This window comes from Quercus suber, unplaced genomic scaffold, assembly GCF_002906115.3.
Source record: "Quercus suber isolate HL8 unplaced genomic scaffold, Cork oak 2.0 scaffold_321, whole genome shotgun sequence".
In the NCBI taxonomy this organism is placed as follows: domain Eukaryota; kingdom Viridiplantae; phylum Streptophyta; class Magnoliopsida; order Fagales; family Fagaceae; genus Quercus; species Quercus suber.
In genome coordinates, this window is record NW_027069775.1 from 442640 (window position 1) to 466451 (window position 23812).

Genomic DNA, 23812 nt, shown 5'->3' on the forward strand with positions numbered 1-23812 from the left:
AACTTTCTAATTTTTTTTAAAAAAAAAAATAACTTTCAAAGTTTCTAAAAAAATTATTTTTTTCTCATCAATATTAACTAATAATAACCTATCACTTAAGATTTATTGTGAAAATATTGTGATTGCATTTCTCAATTTTAATTTTTCATTCTTTATTTTATTTTCCCCTTGTTTCTGTACTTTTTTTTTTCATCCATATTTCCTTTTTTTTTTCTTTTTTTTCCCTCTTTTTTTTCTCCTTCACACACGTACCTTTCTAATTATTATTTTTTTCCCTTTTTTTCCCCTTTTTCTCTACCCGGACACTCCAGAACATTCCACTCTTCTTTTTTTCTTTTTCTTTTTTCCTTCTTTCCCCTTTTTCCCTACCACCTCCAGAACGTTCCCACTTTTCTTTTTCTTTTTCTTTTTTTTTTTCCTTATTTCCCCTTTTTCCCTACCACTTCCTCCAAAAAATTCCAGTTGCCGCAGAGCTCTCTCCCTTTTTTTTTTTTTTGATAGTTCGAAAGTTACAAGGAAGAGAGAAGATCCCTTAAGTCTCTGCCACCATTGTGTTTGTATTTGATTTTGATTTTGGGTTTGGGTTATGGGTTTTTAGTTGATGGTTTAATTTTGAGTTGATTTTCTGTGGATTTTGGGTTTGATTTTGAGTTGATTTTGTTTTGGGATGATTTTGAGTTGGGTTTGGGATGGGTTTTCCAATGGGGTTTGAGTTGATTTTAAGTTGTTTTGTGTTGATTTTGAGTTATTTTTGGTTTGGTTTTGTTGATTTTGTGTTTGGATTATCAAATGTTGAAATGGGTTTTGTTGATTTTGTTAATTGTGGTGGTAGACTGATGAGGGTGGTGCTGTGTTTGTAGTAGCACGGTGAGGGTAGAGTAGAGAGAAGAGATGAGAGGAATGAGGATCCTTTATTGAAGGGTAATTTGGTAATTGCCCAACTCACCCCATCGGATATATCAAAACGCGCATGGACTTTTGGCACAATGGACCTCCAGAGCTCCATAATGGTTTGCGCGTTCTCAGCCTTGGCCAAAACGCAACTTTTTCCAAAAAGTTGCGTTTTATGCTGAACCAAATGGGCTTTCCACTCCAGCTTTCTTCAAAACAGGCTTTTTGGGTCCTAAACATTGAAACAAACAGGCACTTAGGTTCGTAAAGCATGATATATTGACAGTATGATAAGAAGAAAGATATACGTGATGTATGCCCTACCTTAAGATCCTGCTAATAATAGCATATTGATATCTGTGGTCCACTCCCTAGCTGTGCCAAAAATAGAAAATGTCCTACTTACTCATCCTGAAAGATGATGAAGTAGCTCTGTAACTTCAAAACCTCAATAAATGAGCTGGGCTTGTGGCTTTAACCGCTAACTACGCAGATCCCTACAATTCCATTGACAAATTGTCTAGTGCTCCAATCCAAAAAGAGTGAAGCTAAAAATTATATAATACTATAATTTTACTACATATAAATTTTATATGTCACTAGTAAGTAATAACAAAAAAAAAAAACAAAAAAAAAAACAAAAAAAAACAAAAAAAAAAAGAAAAAAAAAGGGGGGGGGGAGAATTAAATTAGATTCAGATCCTTCTCCAAAAAAAAAAAAGATTCAGATCGTTTAACAATTAAAGAAAACTCTTGAAAATTAAACACATACAAAAGATGCTCACTTACAGTCCTACCAAAACTGACCCATTATGAAGCTGCAATAGCCAGCCAAGGTTTTCGAGAACAATATGATTTGAATCCAATATGATTCCATTACATTATCTTATTATGATATACCAGATTGTGTAATTCTATTCATATATATATATATATATATTATCACCAAAAATATATGCACAGGAATAATTATTTTATTAAGCTCTTTTTGTATTTTGTAATACTTAAATTCTATTCCCAAATGGTTATTTCACCAGCACCACTTCGTTATCAAGAGACCCAAATCCGCTTCAATGCAATGGTTTAAACTTTGTCCCCTTTCATTTAAAGGCCTTGTTAATTACAGGCAACCATTAGATGAGCCTATAATACAATCAACAATGAAGTGCAATAATAAACAACATGTCGACCATGTGATTGCAGTTGTACTAGCTAGCACACACACACACACGAGGTAATTAAGGTTGACTAAAATCATAATTCTAGCCCGAGATTGTGGTAAATTTAGGTTATTTGTGTCTGTACTATCAAATTAGTACGGATGTCTATTTTGCATGAAGTTATTATGTGTAGCAATCCGTTAACACATGTCACAACGTGCGGGTGTTTTCTATAATGGTTTATTAGATCTAACTTATTTAGAACTGTACATGATATATGATAAATTTGATACTTAGAAGGGTTACAATTTGTATATTTTATATGATTTATAGGAATTAGGAAGTGACCAAGTCTTCGTTCAGCTTAAAAAAGAAAAAAAAAGGGTTAGGGACAAGTTCAGTACATGGAATGAGATTAATTAAACCAAAAATTTTGGAACTTAATGCAAAATAATTGGATTTTTTTTTTTTTAAGAATGAAAATAATTGGATCTTATTCCCTTATTTCTCTTCTCTTTTTTTTAATGGACATACAAGATGATCACCATTTTAAGCAAAAATGGCAAAATACCCCTTTCGCCCAAAAGTTCCAGCAAAAGTTTTTGTTCTGAAACTATCTAGTGATATACCCTTGTTTTGAAACTTGATTTTCTAAAAATTCTGAAACTATTTAGTGATATCCCCTGTTTTGAAACAATCAAGTTTAATGTAAAACTCAATTGTAAAACTCCATTGAAGGAACTCGAGTTCATGGAACTCAAGTTTCATGTAAAATTTTTCACATTACTCGATTTTAATCAAATCAGTTTTTATTGAAACTCAATTTTCTAAAAATCAAATTTAAAAAAAAAATGTATTTTACTAGATAGTTTTAGAACATAAACATTTTTCTATATCTTTTGGGCAAAAGAGGCAAATCCCATTTTGGCCGTGTATCATCAATTAAAAATAAAAGTCAAAATACTAAAAATAATGGAATAATTGAATATAAAAAGTATAATTAGAGGATATAACTTATAATTTAGTCTTATATATGACTAGAAATGAGTACTGTTAGAAATACTACTTTTTCTTTATTACTAACTTTATAAACTAACTTGTCATTAATTACAGAAGAAAAACATTAGAGTTATAAATTTTTTTACAAATTACTAAAATGATGAGTAGTTCTTTTTTTGGTGGATTAAAGTGAAAACGAGTAAGAATTTTTCATCACAACAGTTTTTTTATTATAACATTTTGTTTTTTAGTTCTAAAAAAAAAAAAAAAAAAACAATTTGGTTTGAAAATATAACGTGATACTAGAAAGGAAAAAGTAAAAACATCATTCCTTTATATAAATTGGCCATTCCATCCCCCAACCAAAATAAGCCATCCCAAACCGTGTCACCTCAACAGATACCCACAGAAAAGACAAAGCAAAGCCATATTTACAAGTTACAACCATGACTGTGAAAACCCATTTGAAACTAGTGATTTGTATCTANTACCAAGTATATAAGATTTCCGGAGTCTTACTAGCGCAAGGACTCTATTTGGGCCCTTATGAGAATGGGTCAAAACATCCCCCATTAGGGGCTCAGCAGGCCCATGGACAAATAGCCCACCATTCTTCACCCCGTCCATATTCGGCCCTTCACATCAGGTCCGTCCAATGGGGCCCGTGCAAATGATGGATCCGTTCATTTGGGCGTAAGCGGACCATATTCAGGTCCGTTCACTCGCATAAGTCATTCCAAGATATTTTTCCCCTTTCAATGATATACCAGATTGTGTAATTCTATTCATATATATATATATATATATTATCACCAAAAATATATGCACAGGAATAATTATTTTATTAAGCTCTTTTTGTATTTTGTAATACTTAAATTCTATTCCCAAATGGTTATTTCACCAGCACCACTTCGTTATCAAGAGACCCAAATCCGCTTCAATGCAATGGTTTAAACTTTGTCCCCTTTCATTTAAAGGCCTTGTAATTACAGGCAACCATTAGATGAGCCTATAATACAATCAACAATGAAGTGCAATAATAAACAACATGTCGACCATGTGATTGCAGTTGTACTAGCTAGCACACACACACACACGAGGTAATTAAGGTTGACTAAAATCATAATTCTAGCCGAGATTGTGGTAAATTTAGGTTATTTGTGTCTGTACTATCAAATTAGTACGGATGTCTATTTTGCATGAAGTTATTATGTGTAGCAATCCGTTAACACATGTCACAACGTGCGGGTGTTTTCTATAATGGTTTATTAGATCTAACTTATTTAGAACTGACATGATATATGATAAATTTGATACTTAGAAGGGTTACAATTTGTATATTTTATATGATTTATAGGAATTAGGAAGTGACCAAGCTTCGTTCAGCTTAAAAAAAAAAAAAAAGGGTTAGGGACAAGTTCAGTACATGGAATAGATTAATTAAACCAAAAATTTTGGAACTTAATGCAAAATAATTGGATTTTTTTTTTTTTTAAGAATGAAAATAATTGGATCTTATTCCCTTATTTCTCTCTCTCTCTTTTTTTAATGGACATACAAGATGATCACCATATTTAAGCAAAAATGGCAAAATACCCCTTTCGCCCAAAAGTTCCACAAAAGTTTTGTTCTGAAACTATCTAGTGATATACCTTGTTTTGAAACTTGATTTTCTAAAATTCTGAAACTATTTAGTGATATCCCCTGTTTTGAAAAATCAAGTTTAATGTAAAACTCATTGTAAAACTCCATTGAAGGAACTCGAGTTCATGGAACTCAAGTTTCATGTAAAATTTTTCACATTACTCGATTTTAATCAAATCAAGTTTTTCATTGAAACTTAATTTTCTAAAAATCAAATTTAAAAAAAAAATGTATTTTACTAGATAGTTTTAGAACATAAACATTTTTCTATATCTTTTGGGCAAAAGAGGCAAATCCCATTTTAGCCGTGTATCATCAATTAAAAATAAAAGTCAAAATACTAAAAATAATGAAATAATTGAATATAAAAAGTCATAATTAGAGGATATAACTTATAATTTAGTCTTATATATGACTCAGAAATGAGTACTGCTAGAAATACTACTTTTTCTTTATTACGTAACTTTATAAACTAACTTGTCATTAATTACAGAAGAAAAACATTAGAGTTATAAATTTTTTTACAAATTACTAAAATGATGAGTAGTTCTTTTTTTGGTGGATTAAAGTGAAAACGAGTAAGAATTTTTCATCACAACAGTTTTTTTATTATAACATTTTGTTTTTAGTTCTAAAAAAAAAAAAAAAAAAACAATTTGGTTTGAAAATATAACGTGATACTAGAAAGGAAAAAGTAAAAACATCATTCCTTTATATAAATTGGCCATTCCATCCCCCAACCAAAATAAGCCATCCCAAACCGTGTCACCTCAACAGATACCCACAGAAAAGACAAAGCAAAGCCATATTTACAAGTTACAACCATGACTGTGAAAACCCATTTGAAACTAGTGATTTTGTATCTCCTTATCCTTGCTTGTTTTACCCATCGATGCAAGTCTCTTTGTAGGTTCTCATCATCAGAGAATCTTAGAGATGGTGAGATCAAAGGGATGTTTGTGTTTGGAAGCTCTCTGGTGGACAATGGGAACAACAACTTCTTGGATACAAAGGCTAAGGCTGACTATTTGCCTTATGGAATAGATTTTCCTAACGGTTCATCTGGGAGATTCACAAATGGGAAAAATGTGGTGGACCTTCTTGTGAACAGCTTAAGCTTCCTTCCTTAATACCTCCATTTATGGACCCAGCAACCAAGGGAAGTAGAAATGTTGAGGGTGTCAACCATGCCTCTGGTTCTGCAGGTATATTAAATGATACCGGTTCGGTTGCGGTAAGCCAAAACCATTCTTCTTTTTACTTTTTATAACTATCATCATTCTTATCATCATTGAATGTTCTCTACTTCTCTCTCTCTCTCTTTCCCTTTTTGTTTTTCTCTCCTCATCAAGCTTGAAGTCCGTTTCTCTTCCTCCATTATCAAGGTTCACGTGATTTTGTCAGATCCCTCTTTTCTTTATATATATATATATATATATATTAGAAAAGTTATTACACAAGCAATCTTCTCTTTTAACTCACTATTTCAGTTTTTAAAAAAGGGTTATGTACGTGAAATAAAAGTTATTACACAAGCAATCTTGTCTTTTAACTCACTATTTCAGTTTTAAAAAAGAGCTATGTATGTGAAATAAACACTACTTTCTCTCTCTCTTTATATATATATATATACATACTTTTTTATTATTAAAATTATTTTTTTATCAACTAATAATAGTGGATAAGAGTTTGTCATCTATAATTTGTTATAAAAATATTATGTATTGTTTAGACAATACAAATATTACAAGTATTATATTACAATGTCTTCGTTCATTTACGGAAAAATAAATAAAAGAAAAGGGAAAGAAGCAAGGATTACATTGTTGATTTTTCCAAAAACAAAAAGCTGATAGACTAACGAAATGCAAATAATAAATAATTGAAGCTAACATACATGGAATTGCATTTCAGGGCAATCCGACCAGTATGAATCAACAAATCAAGAATTTTGAGGAGGTGACCCTGCCAGATTTAGAAGCTCAGCTGGGATGCAAAGGCAATGAATCTCTCCCCAACTACATATTTGTCATTGGAATTGGTGGGAATGATTACGTTTTCAACTATTTCTTGAGGAAAACCTTCCTCAAAGTTAGTCTTGAACGCTTCACTAGCTATCTCATATCCTCTCTATCTAAGCAACTCGAGGTATAGACTTTTAAATCAAGTATATAGTAAGCTAGAGACTTCTATCTCAGCATAAGGTTAATTAAAGCCGTGACCTGGTTACAAAATCTTCTTGTTTGTTAAATAAGAAAGTATTAACAAACTCTATTTTCTTGTAACAAATTTTGTAACTTGGAATGAATTAAGACTGTTTCATTTTGGACATGTTACTTTATCAGTAAATTTTGTAATTGATGAACCATGAATTTTTTCATTGATGCAGAATTTGTACAATTTGGGAGCTCGGAAATTTGTTCTTACAACAATATATCCAATTGGGTCCAGTCCAATGGTTAATTTAAACCAACCTAACTGCAGTGACTGCTCAAAAGCTTTGAACGTAGCGGCTGCTGTCTACAACTTTCACTTGAAGTCTCTGGTGGAAGATATAAAGCCTCAAATGCCTGGTTCCAATTTTGTTGTTGTCAACACATATGACATTGTAAAGGATATCATTGACAATCCAGCCTCCAAAGGTAAACACTATTCCTTCTTCATGTTACATAATATAATTGGAGTCACAAATTAGGCTATATTACAAGAGGTCGAGTCTTGGTATGATGGCAAGTGTCATTCCCAAAAAGCGATAGGTCATAAGTTCGAGTTTAGAATTTAGCTTCTCTAATAAAAATTGGGGGTTGAGTTACCTACCATGAAATCTCCTATATTTATGACTTTTTAAGTCAAGCTATATTACAATTTTTCTAAATATTATATAGGTTAAAATGCAAAATTGACTCTCTATGTTTTTTCATATTTTATTTTAGTCCTTTAACTTTGTTTTCGTTCATTTTAGTTCTCTAACTTTCAAGTTTATTTAATTAAAGCTTTTTCATCAACTTTTGTTATATATTGTGATTAATTTGTCAATTTTTAAAATTTTTCTTCAATCTTTTAAATTAAAAAAAAAATCAATTAATGATTGAAAAATACTTAATTTCCAGATTTTTTTTTTTCAAAAAAATTTAACAAAAGTTGATTGAAGCTAATTGAATAACTCTGAGACTTAGTAGACTGAAATGAACAAAAAAATAAAAATATCTACAGTCTAAAATAACTTGTATTATTTTTTCTACAAAAAAAAAAAAGAAAAAGAAATATATAGAAAGTAGTGTCTTTCTAGCTGTGGATCTCATAAATATCCATATTCTAAAATAAGTATAATTTGGACCCATTTCATAGTTAAATATGTCATAATATTAGAAATATATTTTAATATTTATAATAAAATTAGTCACTATATATATAAAATAGAAAAATTGTGTTCAATTGTCTTGGTACACTCCCATGATTTTTAAGGATTAAAATCACAAAAATAAGAGAAGAGAGAGAACACAATCAAACAAAGCAATAAAGAGAAGGTAGGCAAAATGAATATTAATTTTTTTTTTTTTTTTTTTTTTTTCCTATGTACATGTGTTGTAATTAACAAGAACGTCTCCATTGTGTACGGAACGTCTGTACATGTGTACTTATAAATTTATAATGTAACGTCTCCATTGTGTTACATTATAGGTATGACCATGTTTGTCGCATGCATAGATCACACTCTACATTTTATTCAAATGAATTTGGCTCTAATTTCACTTGGTTTGCAAGATCCTTGAAGCCATCACACTGCAAATTATCATAGAACTATTTCAAACCCATGTCATTTACCTCATCAGTTGGAAGCGTTAGTACTGAATTCCATTTCATTGATTACAGGCTTCAGCGACACAACCAATGCTTGTTGTGAAGTGAAGTCAACAGAGCAAGGTTCTACCTCTCTCTCTCTTCTTTTTGGCTGATTGATTTATGAAGGTTCTATTTTTCTGCAAGTTTCATTGAATGAAAGTTCTTTAATGCATGAAGTGCATCAAATGATTGTAGGTGGAACTGGAGTTTCATGTGAAAGAGGTGGGCAAGTGTGTGCAGACAGGAATTCTCATGTGTACTTTGATGGCTTACATCCATCTGAAGCTGTGAATATTCAAATAGCAACTAAGGCCTATGCTTCTAATCTTGAAAGTGAGGTTTATCCCATAAATGTTAAACAACTTGCAAAACTTTAGTGTGGTGTTTGGTATGGGAGGATCCACATTACTCCTAGCATCTAGATTCCTAGGTATGTGATTCCTTGCAATTTGGATGCCTAGAAATATAACTATTCTTATGTTTGCTTTCATTGGGAATCTCATAAGATTCCTAGAGATGTAAGATAATAATGTTTGGTTTATTCCCAAAAATCTTAAATGAATTATTTATTTTTCCTATTCTATCCTTAGATTTGAATGTGAACTACCAAATCCTTTAAAAAAAAAAATCTTCCTCTAAATAAATAATGAAAAACAAAATATAAACTATTAATAATTTGTTGAGCAACACACACACAACAGTAAAAGTAAATACCTGGCAATAATAAAGGATCCCCTTCAAACTTTTATTTTTTTTCCACACGTGAAACCTAAATAGAACTTTGTTAAAGAATATATCAACAGAGTTATCTACCCTATTTATGTTATTTTGGCGGAAAAAGATAAAGACAAGGGAAAAGATATTGGTGATTTGTTTTATATTTTATCTTAATTTCTTAAATGATAAGGAAAAAGGGTTAAAAATTGTCAATTTATAAAAATACGATTTCCTTTAAATTTGGAAATTTGAATACCCACATGTTTTAAAGGAAATCCACATTCCTATTGTGAGGGGTTTAAAGGGGGAATCCAGATTCCCCTGGCATTTGATTTCCTAGCGTAATTTGCAACCAAACAAGGGAATCTTAAAACATTACCATATACCAAACATCACATAAACTCCTTATCTTCATCTGTGTTGGCTAGTCTAGGTTCCAAGTTCCTGAATTAGAAACCTATAGTGATTCACTACAATATATAGGATGTACTTCAGTGACCTGTAATTTTAGGTTTTTCATCCTCTTCCTTTGTTCTAGGTTGCTAGTTATGGATCTTTATACTTGTATGGTTTCCAAACAAAGAGAGCTGCACCCAATGGCCAAAGATCAACTCTTAAGTAACAATTTCCACATTACATATGCCCTTAAACTCCAAACATTTTTTTTAAGAGACAAAAGAGATTTACCTAATTACCTTATTGTACATAGTAGTGATTGCCCTAAGACTACTGGGTGGCTATAATCTGTAGGTTAGAGAGAGAGAGAGAGGTTTAACTCTTAAGAAGAAGATGAATAGAAGAGACAGTTTTGAGAGTGGAATGGGATTTGGGTGGCAAAATTGTGTGTTTTAGATTGGATCATAAAACGGTTCAAGTATATAATTTTCCATAGGAGCACTAGCATTGGGCTAGGCAAAAGTTTTCAAAACAAAGGGCGATTTCTCTCTTTCTTTTATTCTCATTTCTCCTCTGTCTTTTCTCCCCAAACTCTGACCTCTCTATTTAGCATTTGCTAAGTTTTAGACTCTAGTTGATTTAAAGGTGAATTAACCAAGTTGTTTAATTAATCCAATTATGTCAATTTATAATTCACATGTAAATAATTTAGACATGTAAAGAAAGGCATCACCAATCACACAAAATTAATCTCAAAAGAGACAACATATGGTAATAATGTGAAAAACTGATGGAGAACACTCCAAAGGAAAAACCACTCTAAGGGAAACCTTCCCCAACAAAGCAATCCACTATAATTAAGAGAAGTTTTACAATCTCATGAATAACATTTTCTTAGAATATACTGACCTGTAGACAACTTAGTAAAAACCCTTCATTACTTCAAAACCTCATAATTTTTCAATTATCTAGATGCTTCACAGATGACTCAGCCGCGGTACAACATCAACCTTAGATCGACTTCAAGAACCTCTTGAAGATTTTCTTTACAACAGCAAGTTTGTGGTATGCACTATGACTTCACCTTCTTCACCAATTTATCTTTACATCTACTTTGATACTTCTCATACAATGAAATTGAAAGAATCTTGGTTATAAAACCCTAGGCATGCAAACATAGTTTTATCTGCTCTAAAAAACATCTTTTAGGTCAACTTATAATGTCCCTTTATAGTCCAATGAACAGGCCTCATATGACATATTAGACTGAAACATATGACTTAATAAGCCTCTAAAGAATCTAGTTCACATAGTCTCGACAGGTTGGGGTTGTTATTGAGGTGACATAAACAATGTCTTTTTTAGTTGATCTTGGGACAAAATGGGCTTCTGGCCTTTTCGGGTAAATTATATAGAGAAATGTCCATCTTTCCAAACTAAATAGGGAAATGCCCTTCTTTTAAAACTCGATTTTTGATAAATTAAGTTAGGCTTTATAGTAGCGTTTTTAAGAAGCCTATAGTGACGTTTTTTAACTCAACTTCAATGAAATTGAGTTATAGGCAATGAAATCGACCTATAGTAGCGTTTTTTTACCTATAACTCAATTTCTTTGAAGTCGAGTTAAAAAACATCACTATAGATCCTTAAAATGTCACTATAGACTTCTTAAAACGCCACTATAGGGCTTCAGAATTTTTTTTTTCTAACTCAATTTATCAAAAATAAAGTTTTAAAAGATGGGCATTTTTTTATTTAGTTTGGAAAGGGGGGCATTTCCTTTTATAATTTGCCCGAAAAGGGTAGAAGCCCATTTTGTCTGTTGATCTTGGGTCTTCCATTTGACATGGTTTGCCAACACTAATACATATGTGAAAGCTCGAAAATGTGTTGAAAACACAAGAGCAATTTAGACCCTCAATTAAAATTATGACTCGATTGATTTTACACTAACTTAATACTAAGTGCGGAATAGTGTAAATGCGAGTGGATGAACAAATAAGCTACACTAATCCATAAACTAAACAACACAACAATATAATAGAATATAAAAGAGTAGGGAAGAAGGATGCAAACACAGAAAACACCGAGACGTGTTTTCGAAAAGGAAACCGAAGAACTCGGTGAAAAACCTTTCCGCCGCCCTCCAAGCAGAAATCGATCCACTAGACAATCAGTTGGGATACATGGGTTAGCAAGAGACCTTCCAAGCCTAATCTACCCGATGTACCTAAGCCCTCCAAGCTCCTACTCTAACAAGGCTTCTATGAACCGTGTCTTGTCTAGCTCTCTGGATCCCACAACAAGCTCCATGTTGCATCTGCCATCCTTAACTTCTTCCAATACTTCCCAGTAGCACCAAAACGTCACTCAACACTCTCAAAGGGTGTGGTAAGTGTTTTGGCTATCAACCTCTCAATGGTATGGAAATGGAGAGGGAAGAGTTGAGGAAATACCACAAGCAAGTGTATAGAGAAAGGCGGGGATGACAATCTCTAATTCTTAATGTGTTTGGCTAAGGTTTTCTCTCGAAAGCATTCCTCAAAATTTGTGGGTAATAAGGGTATATATAGGATAGGCACAGAAAGTGTAAGTCATTTAGTACAGGCTGGCAGAACAGATAGCCTCGCGGGTGTCTCACGGGAAGGCCTTACCCACGAGATACTCGCGAGACACAACTGTCTCCACCTGGCCTGACTCTTTACATTCCAGCATGTGCAGGGCACATGTTTCACTTCGCGGGAAGCTAGGTCGCAACATACCCACGAGAATTCTTCAGTCTTCAAATGCTTGAGTCTTCACACTCTCTCTCTATTACACAACCCTTACAATAAATCCCACAATAGATACATGGTATAAACGATTGATAATAATTATAATCAAATTTGGCGTGGAATTAAAGCCAACAAAATAAATAGTTGTAAATAACAACTTTATAATCTCCCCATTTGGTTATTCCGTGACAAAACCCTAAAACAGACTCTAGATTTAAACGTGAGTTTGGGAACACAGGCAAAACTCACTCACACCTAATTCTAGATTCTGATAAGCTCTTGAAACATATGAACAAGTATCTCCTGAAACATAACAACACAATAATATCATTGTATGCAGAAAAAACTTGAAAAGCATATGGAGCAATATTAGCATGATCAAGCAAAATGGAATAAAAACAATAGACCATGGCAAGATCAAACAAGCAATCACTATACAAAAGTGATCACTATGCTCATTCACATAAGGAATGAACATCCGGTCATGCAAGATGATAAGCTCATTTGAAGAGTATCATTTGCAAATCCAACACTCAACCAATGCAAAATACACGAAGTATTTGCATCTAAGAACAATCCTATATGGGCACATGAGTGTTGTACTTAAGTAAAATGTATGACATTAAACTTCAAGTACACAAGCATAAAGGCTGCATAAACAAGGTACTGCATTTGCATGGCACAAACCATAAAAGCCTACAATCATGCATGGAAACAAACCCTAAAAGCTTACAAAAGCAATATTGGTGCAAATAAGATATGCTACAAAGCATAGAGAATATCACAAAATAAACTACTGAAATTATACAGAAATAAAAACAGAGTATCTAAGTTTAAAACATAAGCAGTAAGCATAAAACATCAAACATAAGAACTGGTGGCTTCTTCTGCCCCTATCACCATACTCCCCCTATCAATGACATCATCTCCCCCTTTTTGTCATGGAATAGCTAGTCATTCTCTTCTAGCTTCCGTTGAATTTCATCCAACTGAGTTTAGAGGGATGTGAACTGTGAATCAAGACGTCTGTGGTGAGCGTACATGATAGTCGCTAGCCCGGACATCTTTGTACTCATCTCTTGAAGAGCAGCGGAGATATTGTTGAACTGTTCATCATTGAGAGAAGTCTTAATTCGGGAGAAATGGATGCCACATTGATTGACTTCTTATTAGAGGAGAATTCCAAATTTGCTCCTAAAGACTGTTTGAGATACTCTTCATCTGGGTACAACTCATCATATATTGGCGGTATGGGGAGTATTGGCCGGTTGATGTGTAGAATATCCGCCAAGTACATTGGTGTGACAGAAAAACTTTTTCCTCGAACCCAACATTTTATCTCTTCTCCGACGACAATGGCATTGGCATAGAATTCCTTAACCATGTTTTCGTATGTATCCTCGAAAGTTGAAAGCAGATAGTTCCAATCTTTCGTGGCAAACTTAATGGGTATATTTGTGTCCCTGAGCGATGGATGATCAATGCCCCTTTCAACTAATAAAGGAGCTCCTCGAAAATAGTTCCAATAGTTCTGAAATGTAGCATAAGATCTAAACAGATCAGGGTCATAGACTTCAGTTGAAAAACGAGGCCTTTTTGACCTTGGTGAGGGTTCATCAACATCAATAATATGCTCTTTCCCTTTGTTGTTGCTTCCTTTCACTGCGGAGCATTTGAAAGGAGACATCTGCACAAATGTCACAAAGCAGACAGAAAACACATGCATAAACACAAACCAGAACACAAAACTTGATTAGATTCAGGTTAGTTCCAAAACAAAGTTAAAGTAACTTAAAACAGAGCATAATCAACTCTAAACAGCATGCTAAACAGAAATAGACACGCTGCATGAAAATAAGTAACTGTGCATGTGTGTGCGCATGTGTGCATGTGCTGATGCAAGTGTGTGTAGCAAGATATGCATAAGGAGTGCCTAGGTGTGTGCCTAGTGTGTGCATGGCATGGCATTAAGGCAAAAAATGGGTAAAGTGTGTAAAACACATAAACAATGACCACACTAAGTGAAACATGGTCAAACAAGTGAAAACCCATAGATTAAAATCACTTGATTCCAATTTGACACAAAAATGTCACTCGGACATTTTGTCAAATACTTAGCATGCACAAATGTACTCTAAGCATGAACAATGCATGAACATGTAAAAATCTACCCTTAATACATGTTAAAATGCCACACGAGGCCAACACAGATGCACAAACATCAAATGGGACACAGCCCAATCAAAAAATTTGACAAAATTTCACCCAATTTAGAAAACCAACCCAAATTTTTGAAAATCCCCAAATATCAAAACCCTAACTAAAATTCTGCATAAACTAAGCAAAAACTTAAAAAGAATTGATTAGAAAACATACCTTGAAGATGACAATGCAAAAAATATGCTTGAAATTTGATGGGTTTTGAAAGAAATTGATTTTGGGTTGAAAAAAAAATTTAAAGGATTTTGAGTGAGGGAAGTGTTTGTGATTTGAAAAACTGTCACATCAACAATATAAAATTGAAAACACGCGTTTTTCGCGGGTTAGAGAGTAGCGAAACAATCACGAGACAATCGTGAGAATAGCCACTAAAGCACAAAACTTTCGCGAGTAGCACTAGGTCATGAGTCAGTCGTGAGACAGTAGCGGTAAGTTTTGTCTGAATTTGGAAAAATCCAATTTTTTGCTAAACAACATTTCGCGAGAAGCTGTTCACGAGACAGGCCACTGAAGCACAAAACTTTCGCGAGAAGCACTAGGTCGCGAGTCAGTCGCGATAAATTCTGTTTGAATTTGGAAAAATCCAACTTTTAGCAAAACAGCATTTCGCGAGAAGCTGTTTGTCGCGAGACAAGTCATTGAAGCACAAAACTTTCGAGAGAAGCACTAGGTCGCGAGTCAGTCGCGGTAAGTTCTGTTTGAATTTGGAAAAATCCAATTTTTAGCAAAACAGCATTTCGCGAGAAGCTGTTTGTCGCGAGACAGTCGTGATACAGTCGCGAGAGTTTCTGTGTGACATGATGAAACAAATTTTTCCCTTAAGCCCTTTTCGCGGGAAGCTCGCAAAGAAAAACACAAAAAAAAAAAAAATGCATTTTGAACAAAAACAAAAGACACAAAAGAATAAAATCACTTTCAAAAACAAATAAAACACTCAAAAATCTTTTTTAGGTTTGATCAACAAGAACTTGAGCATACACATCACATTTGAACATATACCATCACACAAATGAGATAGGCATTGATTGAATCAAAGTCTTGTGTGTTGTGTATGAGTATCAAATGTGGAATAGTCTTTAGACCAGAGCGAAACTTCAATGATCAATTCAATCGAGTCATACACAACTGATACGAAATCAAGTGGACTATCTCCATTATAGAAATGAGTATATATGACCTCCCACACATTGAATACATAACTTAGAAGCTTTTCATTTGGCTTCTGCATAAGGCATAACAATTGGTCCATTTTATTTTGTTTGGACAAAAATATCTCATTTTGAGATTGGTGCTTGAAATTTATGATATTTCAACATTGATGATTAGCCTTTGATTTTTTGAGCACCATACAAAACATATTAAAAAGAGTCACTTTCTCTTTTTCCTAGTCGAATACTAGTGTATGCGACAGGCTTTTGCAGCTCAATATCTCTTTTCATTTGGAGATTTACATTTGGTGAACTCTTTTTGCAAAAACATAAAAATAAAGTGGGAAGAGATATAGACACAAGTCTATGCAAGTAGCAAGACCAAAAAGACTATTGACCAATCATTCATGACAAGTTTGAAGATCTATTTACAACAGTCACACATAGTGTTCAAAATTTCTCCCACATAGAAATGAGTGCATACATAACAAGTTAAGATCGTAAATACACTGTGCCATTAGTACGAAGGTACTAGGCTAAACTCACATGTGACATACACAAAATAAGTGATCAAACTTTTGAGATTTTTCAATTTTTATGGGTTTTTGAATTTTTGAACATACTCAAAAACAAATTGAAATAAAGAAAGATCAATAAAGCAAAAACAAAAACAAGCACAAGCCAAACAGGTAAAAGAAAGACTTCTAAACATGTGGAACCACAACAACACATATGCAACAACGAGCAATATAAGTTCACACAAGAGATAAAGTTCAGGGAATGATACCGACACCGATGGTCTTATGCAAAGATTCAAACTTTGGGCCATCTAGAGGTTTGGTAAATATGTCTGCCTTCTGATTCTCAGTGTTGATGAACTCTAAGTACACAGTCCTTTCCTCCACCAAATCTCGAATGAAATGATACCGAATCTCGATATGTTTTGATTTCGAGTGTTGAACTGGATTTTTTGACAAATTTATGGCACTTGTATTATCACAATATACACACATCATGTCTTGAATGATTCCATAATCATGAAGAAGCTTCTTCATCCATAGTAATTGAGCACAGCAACTTGCAGCAGCAATGTATTCAGTTTCAGCTGTTGATAGAGAGACTGAATTTTACTTTTTGCTCATCCATGACACCAAGTTGTTTCCAAGACAAAAACATCCACCTGAAGTACTTTTTCTATCATCAATGCAGCCGGCCCAATTAGCGTCAGAATATCCGGCTAGGCATTCATTTGAGTCTCTTGAGTACCAAATTCCATAATCAGATGTGCCATTTATGTAGTGGATAATTCGTTTAACTGCTATTAAATGTGACTCTTTGGGGGCTGATTGAAATCGAGCACAAACGCCTACACTGAAGGCAATGTCTGGTCTACTAGCAGTGAGATATAAGAGACTGTCTATCATGCTTCGATAGAGTGTTGGATTCACTTCTACACCTGCTGCATCCCGACTCAGCTTTGATGAGGAGCTCATTGGAGTGGAAGTCTGTTTCTTAGAGTCTAGACCAAATTTTTTAAAAAGGTTTTTAGCATATTTCTCTTGAGATATGAATATCCCTTCTTTTCGTTGTTTCACTTGAAGCCCCAAGAAATAGTTCAGCTTCCCCACCATACTCATCTCAAACTCCCTTTTCATTTCTTCAGAGAATTCATGAGCCAAATGATCAATTGTGGATCCAAAAACAATATCATCCACATATACTTGAGCAACTAGGAGAGACTCCTCATCTCTCTTTACGAACAATGTTCGATCAGCTTGGCCTCTTTTGAATCCACGATCCAACAGTTATGTTGTGAGACAATCATACCATGCTCTTGGTGCTTGCTTCAACCCATACAGTGCTTTCTTTAACCTTAGCACATGATCCGGAAAGTGAGGATCTTGAAATCCCTTAGTTGCTCAACGAATACTTCTTCATTTAGAAAACCATTCAGAAAAGCACTTTTCACATCCATTTGGTACAGTTTGAAATCCATAACACATGAAATGGACAATAGAATTCGAATCAACTTTAGTCTTGCTACTAGTGCAAACAAATCATCAAAATCTATACCTTCCACTTGAGTATATCCTTGAGCTACTAGCCTAGATTTGTTTCAGACAACCTCCCCGTCTTCATCAGTTTTGTTCTTGAAGATCCACTTGGTGCTGATCACATGGGTATCTTTGGGCCTTGGAACCAACTCCCATACATCATTTCTAACAAACTGATGTAGCTCTTGATGCATAGACTCTATCCAATTCTCGTCTCTAAGAGCTTCCTCTACCTTCTTGGGTTCGAATTGAGCAAGATAACAATTGTATGTCACATGATTCGCACTATATTTTGGTCCTTTTCTCAACCGAAGTCTCTCATTTACATCACCAATGATATTACTTGATGGATGATTTAGAATTACTCTTGATGACGGTCTCTTGGAGGTGAAAGGTTCGTCATCTCGAGAGATCGGAGGTTGAACTTCTGGAGAGGTGAGAGGGCTAGAGGGCCCTTGTGTTGATCTAGTCTCCCTTCTTGGTATAGGGGGTGTGGACTCTTTTTCCGGTGATTCTTTTTCAATATCATCATCTTGTGACATGTTGTCCTCAACCTCCCCCTTCTTCAGGTTCGATCATTCACCGTCATCAATTTCCTTTTCAAATATGGTGTCATTAATAACCACATTTATTGACTCCATTACCGTCTTAGTGTGCTTATTGAACACCCTATACGCTTGGCTATTTAATGAATAGCCTAGAAATATCCCTTCATCACTTTTCGCATCGAATTTTCTGGGATTCTCTCTATCATTGAGAATATAACATTTGCTCCCAAATATTCAGAAATATTTCACCTTCAGCTTCTTTTCTTTCCAAATTTCATACGATGTCTTCTTCGTTCCTGCTTGGAAGTAAATCCTATTCCCAATGTGACATGAAGTGTTCACCGCTTCAACCTAAAACTTCTGTGGAAGGTTTTTGTTGAGTAACATTACTCGAGCCATTTCTTGAATTACCCGGTTCTTCCTTTCAACTACTCCATTCTGTTGTGGAGTCTTTAGGGCTGAGAATTCCTTCTTGATACCGCGTTCATTGCAAAATGCTTCAAACTTTGCATTCTCAAATTCTTTCCCATGGTCACTCCTGATTTTGATGATAGGTACTCCCTTTTCATTCATCAGTCTCTTGCACAATTTTTCCATCTTGTCACATGCTTCCGATTTCTCTCTAAGAAAATCCACCCATGAATATCTTGAGAAATCATCAACTACCACCATAATATAGCGCTTTCCACCCATGCTTTCTGTTCTTGTTGGACCCATTAAATCCACATGCAATAATTCTAACGGGCGAAAAGTTGCAACCACATTCACTTTAGGATGGCTTGACTTTGTTTGTTTTCCCAATTGACATGGACCACAGACATTCTTCTCAATTTTCCCAAACTTAGGTAGACTGACCACAGCCTCAAGCTTCGAGACTTTTGCCACTTGTTTGTAATTTGCATGTCGAAGCCGTTGATACCACAACTCTAAGAGGTTTACCCGAGCACTCCGACATGCTATGCTGGGTTTGGGAATAACCCCATAACAATTATCGGTGGTCCTTAGTCCCTTCAGAACTTGAACATCTTCTTCATTCAAGATTAGACACCCTTCTTTGAAAATTGGACTAGGAAATCTTCATTACAAATATGAGTGATACTTAGCAAGTTCACTTTTAATCCTTTAATATACAGCACATCAGTCAACAAAGGCAGTCCTGGAATATCCACCGTTCCCTTTCCAAGAACTTGTGAATGACTACCATCTCCAAACGTCACAAATCCATCTTCCTTCTCTTTAAGAGTTTTGAACAAAGATTTTTCTCCAGTCATATGCCTTGAACACCCGCTGTCAAGATACCACAAACATGAGTTAAACACTTTCAATACGGTATGAACAAAAAGACAAGCATGAGAGAGACATTCTTGACCATCAAAGTAAGAATCATTTTTCCTTATTTCATTCAAGGATGAGTGAAATTTCCTTTTTAAACGATCAAGTTTATCGCATAACTGTCTATTTCTTCTCTCATATTCATAGACTAAGGACTTTGTCTCACAAAGGTTGTTATGTATATCATGGTTCCTATGAACTAAGGATTTCAGCATGTGTCTAAAAATTCTAGCATATTTCTTTGATTTAAATAACTCTAAAAGTGCATTACTAAAACAGTCTTCATATATGCTCATTGAGTCATTTTCACAAACACTTTTACAATCCTTCATGATGGTTTTACTAAAACATTTTTCAAAACACACCAAGGGGTCTAGGATCACACTTAGGTATTAAAATTACAGCAAGTGTACCCACTCTGATACCAATTGAAAGCTCAAAAATTTGTTAAAAACACAAGAGCAATTTAGACCCCCAATTAAAATTAAGGCTCGATTGATTTTACACTAACTTAATACTAAGTGCGGAATAGTGTAAATGCGAGCGGATGAACAAATAAGCTACTCTAATCCATAAACTAAACAACACAGCAGTATAATGGAATATAAAAGAGTAGGGAAGAAGGATGCAAACACAGAAAACACTGAGACGTATTTTCGAAGAGGAAACCGAAGAACTCGACGAAACCTCTCCGCCGCCCTCCAAGCGGAAATCGATCCACTAGACAATCAGTTGGGATACATGGGTTAGCAAGAGACCCTCCAAGCCTAATTTACTCGATATACCTAAGCCCTCTAAGCTCCTACTCCAACAAGGCTTCTCGGAACCATGTCTTGTCTAGCTCTCCAGATCCCGCAACAAGCTCCATGTTGCATCTGTCATCCTTGGCTTCTTCCATTGCTTCCCAGCAGCACCAAAACGTCACTCAACACTCTCAAAGGGTGTGGTAAGTGTTTTGGCTATCAACCTCTCAATGGTATGGAAATGGAGAGGGAAGAGTTGAGGAAATACCACAAGCAAGTGTATAGAGAAAGTTGGGGATGACAATCTCTAATTCTCAATGTGTTTGGCTAGGGTTTTCTCTCTAAAGCATTCCTCAACATTTGTGGATAATAAGAGTATATATAGGATAGGCACAGAAAGTGTGAGTCATTTAGAACAGGCTGGCAGAACAGATAGCCTCGCGGGTGTCTCGCGGGAAGGCCTTACCCACGAGATACTCGCGAGACACAGCTGTCTCCGCCTAGCCTGACTCTTCGCATTCCAGCATGTGCAGGGCACATGTTTCATTTCGCTGGAAGCTAGGTCGCGACATACTCGCAAGAATTCTTCAGTCTTCAAATGCTTAAGTCTTCACACTCTCTCTCTATCACACAACCCTTACAACAAATCCCACAATAGATACAGGGTATAAACGATTGATAATAATTACAATCAAATTTGGTACGAAATAAAAGCCAACAAAATACATAGTTGTAAATAACAACTTTACAATATGGACCTAAAATCACTTTCCCTCTTTCTTTTACTCTCTTTTCTCTTCTTTCTTTTTTTCTCGTTAAACTTGTGCCCTCTACCACTTCCACATTAGCTTCAGGGATTGTTTAACAATGGTTGAACAAGATTGCAAGACTAGTGATTTTTCATCATAAAATCATTTAGAAGACGAGATATTTTTTATAATACTTCTTGAACTTATTGCAATGGAATTGCATTTAAGGTATGAAATGTGGTATATTCTATCCCTAACATATCTTCTTCAATGATTTTTTTTCCCCTATAATTAAAATTTTATAGAACCAAAAAGTCCTCATAAAATTTGTTCTTCAGCACAAATAAAAAATAATTAAAAAAAAAAAAAAAACACACATAACTTTCTCCTTCCCTAAAATTTCCCTCAAAAATAAAATTGAAAAAGTAATAGAAACAACTATCTAAACTCTAAACAAATTTATTTATTTTTTTTATAATTAACAGCCATTTGATAGATATAAAAATCCCTCACACAACTAAAAAGAGAAATCTAATGATATTAAACACTTAAAACTCTAAGAGCATCTGCATTGGGCTTGCTATATGCCAAATGCAAGGCACATTTGGCATACAAGCCCAAAAAAAGGCCAGCAACGGGAAGGCCATATGCTAAAATGCTAAAAAAAATTGAGATATAGCTACAGTACCATCTCAAATGTAAGATGGTACTGTAGCTGAATTGCATAAAAAAAATAATTTTTAATACTCTCATTTCTCTCTCCTCTCTCCTTTTAACCCGGCAATTTCTCTCTCCTCTCTCATTTTTTCTCTTTATTTTCTCTCTCTTCCTTCTTTCTTTCTCATCTGCTCTCTTCAGACCCAAGATCCCATGGTGGAGATCGGCGGGTGGCGAGATCGATGGAGCTGTGGTGGCTATGGCATTGTGATCCGGTGTGGGTGTTAATGGTTTTTTTTTTTTTCTAGGTTTGTTGGTATATGTGATCAGCGTTGTGGTGGCTGTGGCGTGGCGGAGATCGGTGGATGGTTTTTCTGGGTTTCTGGGTTTGAGAAATTTCTAGGTTTGTGGGTTTGTGGCGTGGCGTAGCGTGGTTAATGGTTTTTGGCATGGTTAATGGTTTTTGGCGTGGCATGGTGTGGTTAATGGTTTGTGGGTTTGTGGTTTTTCTGGGTTTATGGCGTGGCGTTGTTTCTGGTATATAAATTTCTGGGTTTGTTGGTTAATGGTTTTTTCTTTTTCTTTTCTATTTCACCGATCTGGGTTGATATGGATGATGGAGGAGTTGGGTTGATATGGATGATGGATTTTGAGAAGGAGGCTGGAAGAAGGTGAAAAGTAAAGGAATGGAGGATTCTGGAAGGGACGCCTGTGGGGGAGAAAATTGAGAAAAAACAAAAAAACAAAAAATATATGTTATTATGTAGATATATTATTTTAATAAGTAGAAGAAGAAAATAGAATTTTGGGATGTTGAGTATATTGTAAATGGTATGGTATAATTGATAAAGTAGATTTTTGAGATAGTAAAATAAGATGAGATATAGGATCCGGATGTGGATGCTTAACAAATTCGCTATTCAGGGCTGCTATATTCATTTTTGAGTCCCAAGTATTTGTCCATAGCCTCCTCATCAGTCATCAGCGTGTCCTCCTTCCTTCTTCCCCTTCTCGCCTCCTAGTTCTTTGATTTTCTATAAAAATAAAAATAAACCAAGATTAACGAAGAATTAGTTAATTAAATTACTATTATTAAATAAGCTCACTAAAAAGACAATAGTCTTTCAAATATGGCAACTCCAAATAAAGTATGCGCAAGGAAAAGCTTTAGTAATGGCAGAAGTGGTGTCCATTTAAACCAACCAAATCCACACCAAAAAGATTGGATTGGTTTGGCTCTAAGGCTCCATTTGTTTCGGGTGTAAATGAAATTTAGAAAATATTTTACACCATCACGTGTATTTGGATGTGCATGTAAAATATGGTCAACTTGAAAATGAGTTCCTTTGATTGTAAAATACAGCCCCTTCACCCATAAAACCATTTAAGACCTATTTTACCTTCAAAACCCATTTTCCAAAGTCTCACACTAGAAAAGAGAGAGAGAGAGAGAGCTAGAGGGAAAGTCACAAACTCCGACCACCCACCCCCAAATCCGGTCAAATCACTCCGCCCCATTCCCCTCCATGCATCACTCACGAGTCACGCCAAGCATAGCCGAAGCACGGAGAGATTGGCTGCCAGTGAAGCCTAGTCCTTAACCCACAGCCCTGCCGTGCATGCAACCATGATTTGGGTCAAATTGTCTACTCACGATCTCATCGCCACCACCACGACCAATCTCGTCATTTTTTTCTCTCGATCTCGTCGTCACTGCCTCTAGATCGACCCACCCATGACCAATCACCTCTATCTCTTTCTCGATCTGCCTCTCTTTTTTCCTCAATCACTCACTCTTTCTTCCTCCCTCTCTCAGTTTGACTGAGGATATAGTGTTTGACGAATGGTTTTTTGTTTCAAGTTTTGTTTTTTTAAGTTTATATATTGAAATTTTCTATTATAAAATTTGTTTGGAAGTTGAGAAAATGTGAAAAACT

At 34.8% G+C, this 23812-nt stretch overlaps 1 protein-coding gene across 1 annotated transcript; it reads left to right on the forward strand.

Annotated features, from left to right (window-relative positions):
• Positions 1 to 5447: 5447 nt before the first annotated feature.
• LOC111992162 (GDSL esterase/lipase At1g29670) lies at positions 5448 to 9078 on the forward strand. Its single transcript, XM_024023992.2, is given in 6 exon segments — positions 5448 to 5792; positions 5795 to 5928; positions 6609 to 6842; positions 7084 to 7336; positions 8568 to 8618; positions 8733 to 9078. Coding segments are annotated over 6 exon segments (1128 nt in total). The 5' UTR covers positions 5448 to 5518; the 3' UTR covers positions 8915 to 9078.
• Positions 9079 to 23812: the final 14734 nt, after the last annotated feature.